This window comes from Cavia porcellus, unplaced genomic scaffold, assembly GCF_034190915.1.
Source record: "Cavia porcellus strain 051 isolate PalLab524CR breed Dunkin Hartley unplaced genomic scaffold, mCavPor4.1 scaffold_1, whole genome shotgun sequence".
Lineage (NCBI taxonomy): Eukaryota > Metazoa > Chordata > Mammalia > Rodentia > Caviidae > Cavia > Cavia porcellus.
The window spans coordinates 115745001-115765205 of record NW_026947484.1 but is presented as its reverse complement, the minus strand read 5'-3'; the positions used below and the strand labels follow the sequence as shown (position 1 = coordinate 115765205).

The 20205-nt window shown below is 35.1% G+C and overlaps 1 protein-coding gene across 8 annotated transcripts in view; it reads left to right on the top strand.

The window, feature by feature from the left end:
* Arhgap29 (Rho GTPase activating protein 29) overlaps positions 1-19074 on the top strand; it is a 69002-nt gene extending 49928 nt beyond the window's left edge. For all 8 annotated transcript variants that reach the window (XM_013142968.3, XM_013142969.2, XM_023561223.2 and 5 more), the window contains 11 exons: positions 1325-1482; positions 1930-2054; positions 2320-2424; positions 4426-4524; positions 5377-5516; positions 5782-5970; positions 6234-6371; positions 11130-11362; positions 12542-12869; positions 12995-13094; positions 16154-19074. In XM_013142968.3, coding sequence (XP_012998422.2) covers positions 1325-1482; positions 1930-2054; positions 2320-2424; positions 4426-4524; positions 5377-5516; positions 5782-5970; positions 6234-6371; positions 11130-11362; positions 12542-12869; positions 12995-13094; positions 16154-17040 — 2502 coding nt within the window. In that variant the 3' untranslated portion in view covers positions 17041-19074. The remainder of the gene's footprint in view (positions 1-1324; positions 1483-1929; positions 2055-2319; positions 2425-4425; positions 4525-5376; positions 5517-5781; positions 5971-6233; positions 6372-11129; positions 11363-12541; positions 12870-12994; positions 13095-16153) is intronic.
* Positions 19075-20205: the final 1131 nt, after the last annotated feature.

Here is a 20205-nt window from a genome sequence, read left to right as displayed (position 1 = left end):
AGCAAGATCCTGTCTCAAGAAAAAGAAAAAGAAAAAGAAAAAGAAAAAAAAAAACATCATATCCTTTGTGCAAGACTCTCTATTGACTTCTCAGTGTACTTAAAATACTGTTTACCCTGATTTAGATGAGGGCTTCCCTTTCTGGCCTTATCTTGAAAAGGAAGTTCTTCTCCTTTATGTGCTTCAGCCATATTGACCTTTCGTCTATCTGCTTGCTGTGCAGAACAAGCTCTATCCCACTCACTTTCGTATCACATGCTATTCTTTTTGTTTGGGTTTGTCTTCTCCCTGAAGCTTTACACTGGCTTTTTCTCTCATCAAGTTCAGTTCGAATGTTAGCTGTCATTGAGGACTTCATTGACCTACAGTGTTGAAAAATAGCTTCCACAAACATACATGGTCATACTCTATAGTTTGACATTCTTATAGAGTGCTCACAGTATTTTTCAATGGTAGACAGTAACTTATTTGTATAGTTTGTTACCTCTTCCTCTGAGTTCACCCTCAGGAGAATGTAAAGGTGAATAAGGACCAAGAACTCTTCTGTTTGCTCAAACATACTGAAGCCTAGATTATTATAAATGGCAGATTAATTAATGTAAAGCTCTAAGAATGGGTCTGGCATATTACATGGATTGTTAAGCTGCTATTATTGTTACTTTAGGGATAATAGTATTTTTAGACAGTTTAGAAGAAACTCAATGGAATAATGTTTAAAACAACTCCTAACTACAATAACTGAGAACTGCAAGATATAAATAGTAAAGGATCTTTATTTTTATAGGATTGAAAAAGTGAAAATAATAGTGCTATCAGTGGAGTTTTTAGTACATGTTTTTCACTTAAGAGTTTACACAGTTGTGTTCAGGTCATCATAGAGTATAGGCAAGGGATCCTCAATATTATATCCATCTAAAATTGTGAACTAGTAAGGATATGGGCTTGTATTTTTTAATTTTACAATTTAAAACTAGTTTTTCTGGAAGTGATCACTCCTAGATATTAGCTTACAGTTACTTTTGGGCCTGGGGAAATTGCTCAGTGATAGCTTAGCATATATAAGGGCCTGAGTTTATATATATATATATATATATATATATATATATATATATATATATATATATATATTTACTTTCTGTTTCCAATCTAGCTCTTTTATAAATAGTATTCAGTAACATAGCATGCCAACAGTGGTAGTCACTGTTTCCTGATTCTCTTGTATGATCTGTTTATTGGTGAGGTCATTGAAATAAACAAATGCATGTACATAGCATTCTGTATATCCTGAATTATTTCTGCTTTTTGTCTCTGTCTGTGACCATAGGTAACAGTTAACCTCTTCCAGATGCAGCATCTGCAGGTTGCCTCCCTTGCAACCAGTTTACAGTCTCTGTGTGATAATGCCAAACTCTATGATCCAGGACACGAATACAGTGAATTTGTCAAGACTACAAATTCAACCGAAGAAGAAAAAGTTGATGGGTGAGAACTAATGCATCGATGAAGTTATTGCAAAGATAAAATCACTTGCTAAGTTTTTGTCTGGTATAGGATGATATCTTTTCTGACATTGGCAGAGTTAACATTAGTATTTTCTCTTGTTAATAGAATATATAATTATTTTTATAGTATTAAGTAATTTGTTAGTATATTTAAGGAGTAAATACAGTTCCCTTGAGAGGAAAGCTTTTCATTTTAACACTGCCTTCAGTTTCAACCACAGGATGAATTAGTGACTATCCTGTTGCTACTTTTATGCTTCATCAGTAATAAATCCAAGTAATTTAAAAGTTTTATTCACATCTAAAAGAAGCTAAACCATGTAATATACTTTGTTCTTCATATTGTTCAAAATTCATTTAGTAAACAAATTTTTCTAAAACACTGATTGTTAATTGTTAATGATGAGCTGTATTTGTTTTTTCTTAGGAATGTAAATAAACAATTAACATCTGCATATAGACCTGCTGACTCTTTGGAGGATGTTGTACGCCTTTCTGACAGTTGTAATAAAATTGAAGAGGACAGATGTTCTAACAATACAGACATAACAGGTAGTTTTCACATAAAAGTGAACACTGGTTTATGAAAGCAGCTTGCTCTTCTGTGCTTGTTAAGTGAACTAGAGCTGTGGAATTAGAAAAGTAGGCCTTGTGGGTTGTAATGTTAAGAGGCATATTCACAGTTGTAACCACCTGGCCTCTTCAAGGCCATAACTGGTCTTTGTTAGAGAAATTGTCTCATTTTATTAATGTCATTATGCTACCTTATGAAATCCAACTAGAGCCAAGTTTTTACTTTAAATATTTTTTCTTAAAGGTCCTTCTTTCATAAGATCATGGACATTTGGGATGTTCAGTGATTCTGAGAGTACTGGAGGGAGCAGCGAATCTAGATCTCTGGATTCAGAATCTATAAGTCCAGGTACATAAATATTTAAGTCTGAAACAAAAATTCAGTGAAAGACTAAAATAGTTCAAGAGTTTTTCTTTTAACCACCCAGAATATACATGTATATGTATAGTCTAAAGAAAATTAACAAAACAAATTCTCAAGTAGTCATCACCTAGCATAAGAAATAGAACATTGTGAATTGATTAGAACCCCCAATATATACCTTCTTGATAAAATCATTATCCTGAATTTTTATCATTAGCAGTTTTTATGACTTCATTCATGTATGTACTCATCCATGTGAGATTCATGTTGCTATATAAGTAACTGCCTTTATTTTCAGTGGTGTTCTATGAAGCAAAATAGCATTGTCTATCTTTTGGTTGTTTTGTACTTAATTACTGTAATGAAAAAAATGGCATTATACCATTATTAAATTTTGTAAACATATTTCAAGATATTTTGATATAAATTATCTTAAAATTCTTAGAGAAGCAGAGTAAGTGTTTTGAAGTCTACTCTAGTAGGTTCAAGTTAACTGGTAACTTGCCATACAGCTAGTAGAAGGTAGCATTTGAACCCATGTGATTCTTGTTTCCACATTCTTTCTTCATTCCTTTACCAAATGCTGCTCCAGTCCTGTTCTTTCTGACTGTGTTCCCTCATCCTAGGCTCTTGGAAGGTGTCATAGCATTTTAACCCATCAGATTCCAAGGCTTTGTATAAAAGGAGAAATTTTTCCCATGCAGCACTGGGATTTGTAGGCTGATTATTATTTGCCACTTTGTCATCTCCTTTAACATTAATACTGTTCAAGGGATACCTGGAAGATGTGAGCGTAAATTTTTAATTAGATATTTGTAGTTAGCTTCAAAAAAGCAAAATGGTTCTGGCTAGCACCAAAAATTAATACATACTCTAAAATAGGGCCTAAATTATTTAGAATCTTGTGGATATCGTGTGATGAATAAGAAATTTGGAATCCAGATCACATGACAAGTGGGAGAGACTTAGGAGTGTTTCTCCTGGGAAAGAGGAAACTTGAGTCTGTGACAGTCTTCAACAAATACTAGAATTGAAAAGGAATATGAGTTACAGTGCTTTTTTGCCCCTTTTGAGAAAAATGTGACCAAAGACTGGGATTCATAGGGAGGCAGATTTCTACTCCGTGGTAAAAGGTAGCTGATTTAGAATAGCTCTAAAATGGAACATATGACTTTGTTGATTTCTGAGTTATTGGGAACATATTCAAAGCAAAAACTAAGCAACCTTTGTAAACACATTGTAAAGAAAAATCTTTTTGGGGAGAGGACATTTTAAACTTTGTGAAAAGTGTTACTAACTCTGAAGTTCAAGCTGTTAAGGTCTTGAGTCAAAGGGAGTCCTTCCTTACATGTAGATGGGTTTGTAATTTTGGCAGAATAAACAGCCTCCTTCTAGATGGGCTGGTTCCAAACATACTTTGATGCCTGCAGCAGTGCCCTGTGCTGACCTATGTTGTGTCCAGTGGTTTTAGCTTCTGGCTGGAGATCACTGTGCTGTTGTTCTTGGTTCCCATCTCCCTTCTTCATAGTACATCAATTGATATTATTATAGGATCAAAAGATTTTCATGTATTTTAAGAGGCTTTGATTGTATTGTATATACTGATTTATAAGTAATTCACCATTTATTACCAACTTTACTGTTGTGCTAGCCACTTTGTCAGAATTAGATATAAAACATGAATAGATAATTTGCATGTCTGTGGAGATTTTAATCTCTAATATGGTCAGAAATTGACTAAGATTTCATTAGAAATACGATCCTGAGCTTTGAATTCATTTGGAAAAGTCTTACGTGATTAAATTCCTTTCGTTTTCTAGGGAAGAATATCAGAATTCCTTGTTACCTGGAGTGTGACAATGGAAACATGTTTATATAAAAGCTAATAGAATATTGTGACTTGTATAATTCCAAAAATGTTATCATTACCTATTTTTAATATTCTACAATGAATAGTTAGATAATGGAATCACATTTTTTTTTAAGGAGACTTTCATCGAAAACTTCCTCGAACTCCATCCAGTGGAACTATGTCTTCCGCAGATGATCTAGATGAAAGAGAGCCGCCTTCTCCTTCAGAAGCTGGTATAGTATTTACCTGAATTAACACCCTTTAATTAGGCCAGCTGAAGGAGTAGCACCACGTGCTATTGGAAAAACAGTGTAATTTTTAAGACCTGTTATTTTGCTGTATATTAAATAAATAAAAGTTAAAATAATTTAAACATATCCCTATCATGTTGAAAGGAGTTGTGATAATGTATCAGATATTTAAAATACAAATGTAAGAATAAACAGTAAAATTATGAGCTCTAAAATGTATTGACATGGTATAACAAATGCAGACTAGATAAATACTCTTTCCTAAATCCAGTAACAGTTACTTACTGTTAAAAGTGCATCAGAAATTCAGAAAAAAACTTCTAAAGAAACAGTGCACAGAGCTAAGCAGAGAAAGCAGACAAATACCTTTTTCAAAGATAAGGGAAGTTGTGAATATTGAAAAATGTAAAAGTGAAGTCAGTTGCTTTAATGACTTGAATTAGACTCATATAAACTAATTTTGTAATTTGATACCTCCAGATTCCTGTTTTAGCATAGTTTATTAAATTAATGGAATATTTGACCTCTCATGTAATACTGAAATGTAATCTGCAAGTGTTATCTGTAATTTTATAATGAGTTAAGAATGGCTTTGTTCTTAATGCAAATAATCTTACTGATTTGGTGGTGACTTTTATCCATGGCTAAAATACTTGTTAAAAGTGTATATTTTATAAAGTATCTATAAATTGCTTGTTTATTTCAATGTTAGAAATTTTGAAGTTTTTTATTTATATGTGGATGATTAGAAAGTCTATAAAGATTAATCAAAATAAATATGGTACAATTTTTTGTCATCTTATAATTCTCACATACTAACATTTCTGTTGTAAGGACCCAGTTCTCTTGGAACGATTAAGAAAACATTGATGTCAAAGGCAGCTGTCACTCACAAGTTTCGCAAATTAAGATCTCCCACAAAATGCAGGGATTGTGAAAGCATTGTAGTATTCCAAGGTGTTGAATGTGAAGAGGTAAGATCTTTTAGCCATTATCTTGGCTCTCTTCCTTTTTTGCTATATTTTTTATTATGGTTTTACTTATGAGGGTCTATTGCAAATACATTTTTATAAACTGTATTGGCAGTGTATCCTCTAATTTTGTACTTTGTTTTTGTCACTAAATGTTTCAGACACTGCTAGTATACCTCTTACCTATACCTCTGATTTTTGCTGTTACTGATCTACCAATTGTAAATAGTTTTTTACTAACTAGTTTTAAACTATCACTCTCTTGTAGTGTCTCCTTGTTTGTCATAGAAAATGTTTGGAAAATTTAATTATCACTTGTGGTCATCAGAAACTTCCAGGGAAAATGCACATATTTGGAGCCGAATTCATACAAGTTGCAAGAAAGGAACCAGATGGCATTCCTTTTGTACTCAAAATATGTGCTTCAGAGATTGAAAATAAAGCATTGTCTTTACAGGTACAGTGTAACTCTTAAAATTTTTAAAATATAAATGCCTGAGTAATTTTTTTCCCTAATGTAAAGGAGACTTTAAAAGAGAACAATATACTTAATTTGTAATAAATTTTTTCAGGTTTATTTGGAAAATGTTAATTAATTTGGCCCCAGCTAGTTTTTTTCTAAAACACCAATGAAAGTTGAAGAAGTCACATCAAATATGTTTAGATACTTGCATTTAGCCATTTGTACTGAAGCAAACTTTCTTTCTTTTTCTATTTAAGGGAATTTATCGTGTTTGTGGAAACAAACTTAAAACTGAAAAACTGTGTCAAGCTTTGGAAAATGGAATGCACTTTGTAGACATGTCAGACTTTAGTTCACATGACATCTGTGATGTCTTAAAATTATACCTTCGACAGGTAAAGGTTTCATGTATATATATTTTTTTCCCATTGGCATAGGTGATGTCTTTCTAATTGTTAATGTACAGATCAAAGAGTGTATAAAATATGTGTACAGTTTAACAGTAACAATAAAACTCATTCCATCACCTAGCTAAAAGAAATAGAATACTCCTGTACATTATTCAAGACCTTCCATATGCCTCTTTCAAGTTCCAGCCTCCCAGTACCACCTAAGAAATCTTTCTTAACCACGTTAAAGAACGTTGTTCTAAACATAAAGGAATAATTAACACTAAGTTTTTATATAATCAAGTTTTGAAAAACTGGCTTAAAAGACAGTATTCACTCTTGTTATATGAAAATTCAGTGAATATAATAGTGTTTGGATCAGTCTGGCTTTGCCTTCACTGGTATTTTAAAATAGTTATTCAGAGAATTCAGTGGTAAAGGCCATGAAGGTTTATCATATTAAGGGTATCAGGCAGAATTATAAGTGGTGTACTAGAAGTGTAGCAGAAATACGGTTGGGAGTAAACTGTCCTCTTGTTACTATACCTGCTTATTATACCTGCAGTTTGTAGGAAAACATACAAAGGAAATCCATTGATGGCATGAAATAATTGACCTTTCTGGCTTCAGGAAGCAAGTTTGCAGAGTGGTTATAGAAGTGTATCATGAGCCAAGTGCAAAGAAGATTTGGGCCAAGCCCAGCTGGTATTCTGTCTTTGGTGGGAAATGAACAGATAATGGCAGAGAGACTAATCCTGATACTTCTCAACATATTAAATGTCTAGAATTGTACTGCTCAATGTAGATCCTTTATAATATTGTGAATAGCTATCATACTGAGATCTCTCTTCTGTTCTTTTGCTCTTTTGTTTTTATTGCTGGGGGAGAGAAAGGGGCATTATTGGAATTGAACCCAGTGCCTTACACTGAGCTACATTCCTAATCTTATTTATTGAGTAATGTCTCCTGGCTAGCTTCATGTGATCTTGTTGCCTCAGCCATCTGAGTAGCTGAGATTATAGGTGTGTGCTACCATACCTAAGCCCTCTTATTTTGTGAGTGAACAACTCCCATATATTCCTTTTTTTTTTTACTCTCCTGTTTTGATTGTGTCCATCCTTAGGCAAGATGGAATACGGAATAAATATTTGAAAGCATATTTATCTATGTCTTTATTCTACTTTCTTGATGGAAATGGGATAGTAGTATGGAAGTTTGTATTCCAAACTGGAAATTACCTTTTTTTTTTTTAATTTTTATTTTATTCATTTTAAGTTTTGAGGGCATTTCGATGTTTGTTTTTGTGGGGGATTTTTTTTCTCTTTGAAGCCTGAAGTACTTCACATTTCATTCTTAACTCTTCATATGTGTCCTGTTGTTTTATATCTTAAAGCTTACAGAATCTTTTCCTTTCTTTCTGTTATCCCAAAATGTCATAATATATACCTTCTTGTGGATATATTTTCATTTACCATTTTGAGTACTCCATGGTCTCTGTAAATCTGGTTAATCCTTTAGATCTTGGAACTTCTATTACTGCGTTACATATTTCTTCTTCCTCTTTGTACTTTTTGTTTGGTAACCTGTTGTGGTTTTCCGGTTCCTTTACCTTTCCTCTTATTTTTGCAGTCTTCCCACACTTTTATTTATTTATTTTTTTTTTGTCTTTTTCCTTTTTATTGGTACCAGGGATCAAACTCACGACTCCCTGCTTGCAAGGCAGGCGCTTATGCTGCTGAGATAAATCCCCAGCCCCACACACTTTTAAATTTAGGAGATTTCATTAGCTCTCCCACTATTGTAGTTTATTTCATTCCTCAGATCATATTTTAATTGCTAAAAATTTCAATTTTCTAGCTTTCGCAGCATTGTTTCTTTTTTTGTAACTGCAAAATCATGTGTTCTTTTGGATGCTCTGATGTTTTTCTCTGTCTAGTAAAAATATATGTTAAATGACATTCAACTTTTTTTTTTAATTTTAAAGAGGATAAAAATAGAATAAAACCAAAACAAACCATTGTAAGAGATAGAGGATTTCAAAACATTATGAAATCAACAATAGTTGCCATAATGCCTTTTTATTCTTTCAAAATAGCTGCAGATAGCTTAGGACATAGTAAAAATCAAACAGAACAGAATAGAATAGAAACAATAAAAACAAAACAATGAATGCAATAAAGATTTCAAAACAAACTAGTAGTAAATCCAAAATTGCTACCATAATATATCTTGCTATCCTTGAAATAGCTTCTCCTACCATTGGATTTAGTATAATCAAACAAAAAAGAGTAAATAAAACCCAATCCAGCAAAATAATGGAAACGATATTAGAACCTCAAAAAAGACCATAGGGAATTAACAAGGTTCCTACCCTCAGAAAGAAATCCCCCTTGATGCCGCACTGTATACCAATTTCCTCTGAACCTGTGATCAGACCACTGGCGCTAGACTTGCTATGTTAGTGAAACACCAAAACACCACAGGCATCCAATTGCACTTCACCTCCATAGTTATCATCACAGCCTGTGTTTCTCTGGATAAACCGGTCACTTACAGGGCAGAAGGATTGGTACTTCTTGTTTGTAAGCCTGTGCTCCAGAAGGGGCTGGGGTCTAGCCGTTTCCAGTCCAGCGGTGGCCTGCACATGGCACTGGTTCCCAGACTGGACTTAATGGCTGGTGTGGCCATTGTTCTCTCTGTCCCCAGTCCACAAATAGCCATGATATTCAATTTTCTTGAAGCCCTATAAATAAACAGATAAAATTCATAATGAAGTAATACATTTCACTTTTTTAAAAATAATGCTTAGGGGCTGGGGATTTAGCTCAGTGGCATAAGCTCCTGCCTTGCAAGCAGGCAGTCGTGAGTTCGATCCCTGGTACCGATAAAAAGGAAAAAGACCAAAAAAAAAAAAAAAAAAAGACTCAAAAATAATGCTTAGTCCTTGAATCTGATGTGTGTTCTTCATTTAGAATACATCTCAATTTGAACCAGCTGAGTTCCTAGTAGTTAGTGGCTACCATATTGACAGCCTAGTTTTAGACACTAAAATGATTTTTTCTACCCATTTTTATTTGTGCTTTCTATTTAATATGAGAGTTGGGAATTGCAGTCTCTTTAAAAGCTCTTGAACATATGAAAACTTTGGAAATATAAAGTTTTATGGTAGGCTGTTCTAGATGAACTAGGAAACACCTCAGTACGTATGTCTAGATCTCTGCCTTGGACTGGTCTGATACCAAGAGTGACTTTCCTTGCTTACGCATGTGGGTACCAGGAGTATAGGAAGACTGTAAGATCTCTACAGTCCGTGTTCACAGATCACCATTTGCAGACAGCCTGGCCTTGTCTAGCCAGAGACCCCCCTGTATTGTATTGCCCAGAGAAGAAATCTCCACATTTCAGGGGAAGAGTTCACTGTTCATAGTGTAGAATAGACAGGAATATACAGGGAGGGCTAAGCTGTGTCTTAGTCACCTACCCCCAGCTTCTCAATCTGAGACTTTAGTGCTGACAGTCTGAGTCTCCTTAGGATTCTATAATTCATGTTGATTTCATAACTTCCTTAAGACTGTTGCATCAGCACTTATCTCCTCAGCTTATGTGGTGCTGTTTTTGTGTACTCTCTTATTTTCCCAGTCCCTATAAGCCTACTGTACTTTATTGGGGTTGCAGTGGGAAAAAATTAACAATAATTGTTGAGTCTTCTATGTTATGAGGGAATGTATTGACATTCCTTTAATCACATTTTACAAAGAACCTTCAACTGAGAAATGGAGATTGAGTACCTTGGAATGGCTATATAAATTTCATCATGTGTCATCTTTATTTTTTCTAGCCATTTGAGGAGAAGATATGAGTAGGGTTCAATACTGTGCACTCTCATTCTGTCTCAGGAATATTGTAGGACTTAAGACTTATGTGGGAAGCCATGTTCATTTCTTACAACAGTATCGGACAGTAGCCTTCATTTTACTTGTTAACCATGTGGAACCCTAATACTCCAAGGGGTTAGGCCATCTTTCAGATCTCAGAATGGTGAGGTAGAAAATGATCTCAAGGTGCTATCTATGTGTCGGCAGAATATACATATATATATAAAACATCAGATAGCCAGAAGTACAGTGTATTTTCCGTTGCAGATCAGGAAAAACATTGACATTCATTATGGCAGTGGGTGTTTAGTAGTTTAAGAGACAGATTTTTTCTAATCTACTCATGACTAGTCAGGCTGTATTTAAAAACGAGATAAATATTGCAAATGTCGTTTTGATAGTTCATATTATCTGTTGCTAATCTTGAATCTGGCCCAACTAAAACACAGAGGTTCTATACCATTTTGTTCTTTCTTTCACCCTCATACCAACAAAATTCAAATTGTCAGCTTTTTCTTACTCATTTAACTTTCATTATCCTGTGTTTATTTTAATAAAACGGAAAGATGATGCCGACTTGGGCCGTCATGAACATTTTATATATATATATATATCTTGGGTTTTTAAACAATCTTATCATGCAACTTTAGATTTAAGAGTTTTACTGATCATCTGTTAACTTGTTTTTAATATAAATATCATTTATGGCAGTGATTTCAGATTCACTTTATAGATCCCACCTGTAGCACATACACAATGAAAGATTGAATTTATATCTTTTTATTCCAAAGGGACATGCTAAATCATTGAGCTGTCAATAATACTGACTGTTAAGAGAAAAAATAGACAAAGTGATGTCTAATGTCCTAATGTAATTTTATTTCTTTAGCTCCCAGAACCATTTATTTTATTTCGATTGTATAAGGAATTTATAGACATTGCAAAAGAGCTTCAACATGTAAATGAAGAGCAAGAGATAAAAAAAGATAGTACTGAGGACAAAAAATATCCAAATATGTGTATAGAAATAAACCGAATTCTTCTAAAAAGCAAGGACCTCCTAAGACAATTGCCAGCGTCAAATTTGAACAGTCTTCACTACCTCATAGTACATCTTAAGCGGTAAGAGTTTTATATACATAGAGCATTCACTAGTGAGTAAGTAGTTTTTGTTAAAATTTATGGTTTTAATCATTTTTAAATGTACAGTGCAGTATTGTTAGGTATGTTCACATTTGAGGTATTTTTTAAATGTTTCATTTTTATTGTGTGTTAGAGAGTCATTTAATATGTGTTCTTACAACTAACATTGTTCCTTCAAAAACCTCCTTTATGCTTCTGGCTATGTTTCTGCCATCTGTAGGCTCATCATTTTAGGGGACAGACCTATGTACAAGCACAGTACCACACTGTTCTTGTTCTAATGGCTTTGTATAGCATGTAGGGGAAGATTGAGGTGGAAATGAATCAAAGAATCATATTTAAAAATTGAGTAGTGATTTGGTTGGCAAATACTATGCAGGAGAACATTCTAGGTGGAAGGTGACAGGGGCACACAAGAGATCATTTTGCATTTGAGAAATATAGTTAACTTGGTTAAGCTACAAAATAACAAGCAGTACTAGGAACTGAACCAGCTAGAGGACTAATAGTAAAATCTTATATACCTAGCAGATGAGTTGATCATCTTGTTTCTGTACCCACTAAAAAATTTGAGCCAGGAATTTAACATGCTCAGATTTGCTTGTTAAATCTTTGAGCAGAAATATGGAAAATGGGTTTGAATGGAGATCTTTGTTAGAATTGTCATCAAAATAAAAGTCTGCCAGAGCTTAAAGTAAAGCCACAGGAGTGAAAGTATTGAACAAAGAGACTTTAGAGAAAGCAACTTGGTTTGGAAAATATCCATGGTCAATGAGTGAAATTGACAGTGATATTTCAGTTTCCAGTATAAGGAATTAAGAGAGTATACCACATACTCAGATAGGAGCTGTTTTTAGGGCAGACTGGTGGGCGGGCTCTTTCTTTCTTTTTCTTTCTGCTGATATCAGTAGTTCTTCTATTACTTGAATTTTATCCTAGTAACAAACCTGTGGAACCCAGTTTGGTGTGTGGTGTAAATATTTTAGTCAAGTAATTGTAACCTTTTCCTGGACTACCCAAATACAACACTTCACACACTTTTCCTAAACTTTTGTAGCCCCCCACTTTTTTTTAAAACTTTTCCCAACCCACAGTACACCACCATTAAGGAGCTATAACAGACAAATCTTATATGGCTTTATATGTTCTGCTTTGCAGGGTAGTAGATCATGCAGAAGAAAACAAGATGAATGCCAAAAATTTGGGAGTGATATTTGGACCAAGTCTCATTAAGCCAAGGCCCACAACAGCTCCTGTCACTATCTCCTCCCTTGCTGAATATTCAAATCAGGCACGATTGGTAGAGTTCCTCATCACTTATTCACAGAAGATTTTTGATGGATCTCTGCAGCCACAAGATGTTACATGCAATGTAGGTGTTGTTGCACCTCAGGCTGATCAAGGATCTGTTCTGAAACCTCTGATATCACCAGAAGAAAGAGATGTAGAACATTCCATGAAGTCACTTTTCTTTTCTTCAAAGGAAGTGAGTTTCGACCTTTATAGAATTGTATTACAACATTGTGGTGCTAATATTAACAATCTTTGAACTATTTATTTTGAAGTGTTTTGCTTTTTTCAATTTTGAAAATTCTCTTCCTGCATTGACAGGATATCCATACTGAAAGCAACGTTTTTGAATCAACTCGATCAGTTGAAGATTCAGAACATAAGCAAAATGCATTGGAGAAATGTAATGGGTGTCTCATTGGTGAGTAGCCATTTTAAAAAATCTGTTTGCTGACATAAAACTTATCAAGTAAGCCACAGTGAAAAGTGAAGGTAGGACTAGGGATATAGCTCCGTGTCAAAGGACCTGCGTGGCAAGTGCAAGGTCCTGAGTTCAATCCCTTCTACAAAAAAAAAAACAAAACAGTGAAGGTAAGTAGAGTTGGGGGGGAAATTCAGGCTGCAGAGTTATATTAATTGATGAATCTTTGCTAGCCACAGAGAAAGTTGCCTTTTTAGTATACTTGGCAATTAAAAGAATACCATTCATCCTAATATCTTTTTTGTTTAAAAAAAAAAAATCTTGAAGTTCATAAGTGCTTTTTTGTGTTATCTTAAAATTTTTTCTTATTGATTCTTGTCATTAAAGTCAAGGCAGAAATGTGTTGAACAGTTGCTAATTCGGAACATCTTATATTACTGTTGAGGGTATTACTCCAACTTCATAAGCAGTCAAACCAGATGCCTGGTACTCAAAAAAATTTTAACTGTAAAATTTTTTTCATAAGGGGCTGGGGATTTAGCTCAGCAGCATAAACGCCTGCCTTGCAAGCAGGCAGCCGAGTTCGATCCCTGGTACTGATAAAAACGAAAAAGACAAAAAAAAATTTTTTTTTTTCACAAACTTGTAGTCTACCTTTGACACATTAAGCACATATGTCTGGCATTTCTTACTGGTCATTTTATTAAGTGTTTTTTTTTTCTGGTGATTTTATTGTTGTGAATGATAGCCATTAAGCTGGTAGAAAATCTTCCACTCGTTATTCTAGATTATTAACATTAAATTTTCATTTTTTAAAATACAGTTATGGATATTAAATTGGATATACAGTCAAATGTCAGTGAGCATAGCTTCAGAATATCTATAAAGGAATGGAGCCAAACCTTGTCTGCTCACTGTGAATCCCTGGGCTTCTTATTTAATTGCATTTGTCTGATTTGATCTTCCTAACACTTAAATAGTATTAGCCTCATTCAACCTGTAGCTAACAGTCTGAGAGATTAATATGGCAAAGGTGATCCATGCACCTGACAAATTACTCAGTTAGGGTATGAACCCAGTCCTGTATGACTCCTATACCTAACGTTTTTATCACTATTTTGTAGATTCAAGTTAGGAACAGTACTAAAAATAATCTTAAAATACAATTTTCTACTCTTCCTTATGTACCAGAAAGTTCTAAGCATTATCCTTGTCAGGTGATTTACACCAGAGACAGCACAGATGCACAGAGCAGTACTTCTTTTTTTTTTTTTTTTTTAATTTTATTTAAAAGAAAAAAGAGAAAACAAAACAAAGCGGTGCAAGGGTACAAGTAATACAGAACTACAAAAAAAAAAAAAAAGTAAGAAATCACCAGTTAATAGATTACACATTATTGTCTTAGAGATAGTTGCTCAAGGCACAGTATCAAAGCATACAAAGTGAACATTCAAAAAGACAGACTGCAAACAGTTGTGTTCAACAATCCAACCAAAAAACATTAATATAGTCAGCTATTTAACACCCCTAAATACACTTGCAGTTGTATCCTTTAGAGGACTTTATTTCCCTCTCTTTTTTACAACAAAATTTACACATTTTGAGTTTTATTACTCCTTAGTTCTTACTACATTTTTTTTTTTTTTGGAAGAGAATAAAGTCAAATATGGCCAAACAAAGCTGTCAGTCAAAACCAAGGATAGACATAGTACATGATGTAAGAACAGAGTACAAGGTTATCAACAATGGTTACCATAATGTCTCGTTTCCTTAAAAAGAATTGTCTATCTCATTAGATATTATAAAGTTGAACAAAACAGTAGAGAACAAGACCAATAAAATTTAAACACAGAGCAGTACTTCTTGACAGATGAAGGCCGGTAGGGACACTGCAGTGGCCTTGCCCAGGGCAGGAATAGAGCAGGAGCTGAGCCAGGACCCAAGCAGGTGGCCACACAGCCTGCGCTCTTCTCCGCTATGCTAGAAACTCATCCCTCACAAGCGCAAGCATGTGCTTTGCCACGTGCAGTCCACCTGCAATGGGTCAGATGCCTTAGGGTGTTCTGTAACTGGGGGAGGGTCCTGGACAGCAGATCCAGGAGCGTGGCCTTGGCACCCAGGGAAGAGAGTCAGCTGCCCCTGATAAGGAAGGGAGCGGGGTGAGATGACAATGACAAGCGACACTGGTGGGCACCTCTGTGCACACCACTACCCACGGACGTGGGAAAAGGACCAGGTGTCAGGGAAGAGACCTGAGGACTGTGCACAGGGCCAGCTGCAGTGCAAAGTCAGAGTGGTGTCAGTCAAGGTTCTGAGCTGTGTGATGTCCGTCAGCAGACAGCTGGACCTTTCCAGAGATTAAAGCTTCTGTGGTGGGTGCAGCAGAGGGGACAGGGTATGAGGAGTCAAGGGCCCTGGAGAGAAAACATGGGCTGTGGGACAGCCTAGCAGAGAAGGGGAAAGTAAATCTGGGAGCGACTGGTACAGGGGAGAATGGCACTGTTTTTCTTTTCACTTAAAATACGACTTTTTGACCTTACTTTGACTTAATGGGTTTGCAGTTAATTCACTGATCACAAATGGAGAATATCCAAAGCACCTAAGAAGCTGTAGTCACTGTGGACTGAGGTAGCTGCAAGGCAGCTGAGCGAGTGTCGACAAATCCCTGAGGTTCAGGGGATGTGCCTGCACTCGGTTGGCCTGCAAAGTGGTATAACTCTTCTGAAGTTAGTTTACTGATTTCTGCTTGTTGAATTCATGACAGTCTTTGACCCAGAAAATTACTCATTCTTGGACATTATATTAAAATTAATTACTTCAAATATATTTTGATTTTTTTTTCTGCTGACCTGTAATGTGCTCTGTGGCTATTTATTATATTGATGTAGATAAATAAAAAGCTAACATTTAATTCAAAATGCATCTTTAATACTATATGAATATTCCTTTGCTTATCTGAAATTACCATGTTAGAATAACAATCCTGTTGTTTTGAGTGGCCATCTGTATCTTTCCTGTTAAACATGAACCACAGAGTTAAATAGACCTTTCTTTTTCAGACAACAAAGTACATTTGCTTCTAGACCCAGAGCTTGAATCAGCATCCCCCAAAATGGAAGATGTTTGTAAAACGTCTAAACCACTAACTGTGAAATCTGATAAAGTAACAAACAATGTGTGGAGGCATACTCCACGGGCCAAGATTAGACCTGTAAGTTTGCCTGTAGATAGAATACTTCTTGCAAGCCCTCCAACTGAAAGAAATGGCAAAAATATGGGAAATGTAAATTCAGACAAGTTTTGCAAAAATTCTGTGTTTGAAGGACTTAGCAGAAACGATAGTCCCACTGCTGGCAGTTCCAAATTTAATGGCATTGACCAGCAAACTCTACAGAAAACGTGGGGCAAACAATGTGAACAGAACAACTTCACTGCCAAGACTACAGTGATAATGCTCAATGGTCTCCAAGAAAAAGGAGCAACCACAAACATTAGAATCAGCAGAGACGATTCCCTTAGCGCCATCCAGCCTAGTAAGCCTTCCGCAGAGCCACTCAGGTCAGCAAGAGAAACGTCAGAGAGACGGTCTTCTGATTCCTACCCTCTTGCTCTCGTCAGAGCACCCAGAACACTGCAGCCCCAGCCCTGGACAACGTTTTATAAACCACACACTCCCACCAGCAGTGGCAGGGGGAGTGAGGAGAAACTGGTCTCGCTCTCAGGAGCAGTGCCTTCTGGCTCAGCTCATCCTGCCCAAGGGCAAGTGGCAAAATCTCCTCCAGACTCAGATGACACATCGGCTTGTCTTGCACAGCTGAGTAGTCAGCCTAAAAGGAACCCTGAGGAACAGGACTTGCCTGATGTGCCTCCAGTGTGCCAGAGACCAAGACTAAAACGAATGCAGCAATTCGAAGACCTTGAAGACGAAATACCACAATTTGTGTAGGGTTTATCAACATTCAGGATTTCACTTGTTGTTGTTTCATATTGTGTTTGTCTCATGAAAGACTTATTTTGACAGGGCCTCCATTGTACAGAATTGCCAAAGTGTGGAGCTTACTCTTTGTTATGTATGTTAGTCATATTGAATAGTAGAATGTTTTGATAGGGCCGTATTTGTGCCTCACTGGAATTAGCTTTAAATTCTGTGTTTTTAAAGTTGTGAATAAAATAGGTAGGTTCATATTTTTTAATGTTCAGGTGACTTTCCCCATAAAATGGTTCAGTTAAATGCATCCCTAATATATGATTAAGTTCTCAACTACTAGATGCAGTTTGGGGAAAATCTGCTTTTTTTTTTAAATGAAACTACATACTTATTTATAAAATATTTCTAAATGGATGAAAGATCTTTATTTGATACAAATTTTTGCCACACAATTTTATAGTGCATCATTGACCATTTATGCTTTTTAGTTACATATATAATCTTTTTATTTTTCAATTGGCAAGTCACTTAACATTTTAATATTTACTTAATGGCCAAAAGGCTTGCAAATCTGTAATTAGTTGTATTTTAATTAATTGTACAAAGAAAATGCACTTAAGCCTTTATTTCTATGTTATATAGTTTAGTCACACGGTTATTTGGCTTTAGATGGTTTTAATACATTTGATAGTTTTTTACCCCTTAGCTTTAGCTTTTCTACATAAACTTCTTTTTCAACATTTTGAACTTTTTGGGGTTTTACACAGTGGTCCCAGAAAATACGTGTTTCAGAAGTTTTTAAGTTCAGTGCATTTCCTTTTGGTATTCTTGGGAATTTGCTAAAACCATTCCTGTATGAGAAATGTTTTGACTTAGGAATCATTTTGTACTTTTCCTACCTATATTATCAACCATTGAAAATGTACATATCCAAATTGAGTGAAGACTTATTTAAGTGAATTTTGAGAATAAAGCTTAGCAAGCCTCATTATTTGGAATTCGAGAGAAGAAGGGAATAGATGACTGCACCTATTTCATTTATAAAATAACCAGTGTTTAGAACTACTGCATCCCTGTTACTTTTCTGGGTTCCATCATGTTTGTCTAAAATGGGATATAAAAGGGACAAAAATTAAAATGTTTGTATGTGTGAATTATATTTCTAGTAAATGCCTTTGTATGACCCTGTTGTACTTGATAAAATATATATATGTATATTAATTTGTTAAATTATTTCTGGTTCTTGTGGCTTCTCTGAAATTGTTACCTATTAGAATATGATACTTTAAGGTTATCAACTATTGATTTGTTAGTCCACACCTGGGCTCATACCTCAATTGACTACATGACAAGTTTTTTTTATAGCAAGCTGCTTTACAGTTCTTTGTAACAGTAAGGCCGGAAGAAAACAATCAGAATTTTTTTTTTTTTTTTTTTTGCCAAAGCTTTGTTTTTCAGTCCTCATTATACAAAATATGAGTTCTATGCTGTGAAAACATGAGAAAATCAGAGCCAATATTTACTGATCCTCTTTTGTGTGCCCAGTCTTTTTGTCTGCCCAGTTCCTATATACATTTCAAAGCAGCTTATCAGTTGAGATGAAGACATTTTGATCCCTGTAAGGGACTTAACTGGTGATCTCACAGGCAAATATAACTATACCTCACTTCCTTAGGTGATTCAATTTGATCTCACAATTGTGCCTCACTTCTTAGGTGATTCAATTTAAGGATGTATTATGGCTACACTATTCCCAGCTATCATTGTGTTACAGTATTTATATAGCCACAAACATCTCTCTAAAATGACAACTATTGTATATTTTTAAATAAGTTATGGGCAGTGTAATGTTCTGGATTTTTTATTTCCTGGAAGCAGGAAATTATTTTTATGTGTTGATGCAATTATATGTATGGACAATTCAGTTATCTGTAGTTTAGCAGAGTTGTTACATTCACAATTGTTATGCAGAAGTTCATTGTGTTCCTGTAAACGAAAGCTTTTAGAAAGAGCTTTTCAATGGTAAAATAAAGATGGTGATGTAACTAAGAATGAGTCTAATGAAAATATGTATAGGGCTGGGGATTTAGCTCAGCGGCATAAATGCCTGCCTTGCAAGTGTGTGGTTGTGAGTTCGATCCCTGGTACTGGTAAAAAAGAAAGAAAAGAAAAGAAAAAATGTATAAGATCTTCCTAAGAAGAATACTAGACTATATCAAACTCATTTAAATGAAGCACTCTGTAATACATATGATTTGGAAGGCTTGATATTGTGAAGATGTTCACTAACTTATACATTCAAGATAATTCCAACCAAAATACTTTGAGCCATTTGAAAGTTGTAGGCGTGATGCCTCATTACCACTATCTACTTCAGTGTGTATTTAAAACTATTACACTCCTGAATAAGCATAGTGTATCCATCAAACTTGACATCATAATGACATGTAATCCATAGACCAGATTCACATTTTCCCAGTAATGCTCTTCTCTGTCAGCATCTCAGACCAAGATCATGTTATATTTAGATGCCTTTCTGCTGTCCTTTAATCTAGGACACTTTTTCAGTCTTTTCCTTTGTTACTTTGACACTTAGGGACTGTCGGCCAATTTGTATAATTTCCCTCAGTTTGGGAAATTTATCTAATTTTTCCTCACAGTTAGATTCAGAATATATATTTTCATAACTATCACAGAAGTGATGCTGTGTTCTTTCCAGCATGTTAAGAAATATAAAATGTCAGTTGGTCTCATTCCTGATGATGTGATCTTGGCCACTTGGTTAGGACAGTGTCCAGGAGGTTTTTCCATTGTGAAGCTGATTAAAGAGTAATTTGTAGCCAGCCATAATGATATATGCTTGTTATCCCAGCTCTCTTGAGAGGCTGAGGTAGGAGGATCACAAATTTAAACCAACCCAAGACAAATTAGCAATTTAATAAGAACTTGTCTCAAAAAGATTAGGGATAGAGCTTAGTGCAAAGGCCTTGGTTTCAATCCCTAGAACTAGGGGGGGTGGGGGACTCAGGAGGAAAGTTACTTTGAGAGATTATTGGAGATGTGGAAATGACCTAGTTTCTCATCAAATTGCCAAGAGCTAAAGTTCATTAATAATTCATGCCTGCATCAATTATTACTATTTAGATTGCCAAACGCTGAGCCCATAGCTTCTGTCTTGGTAAC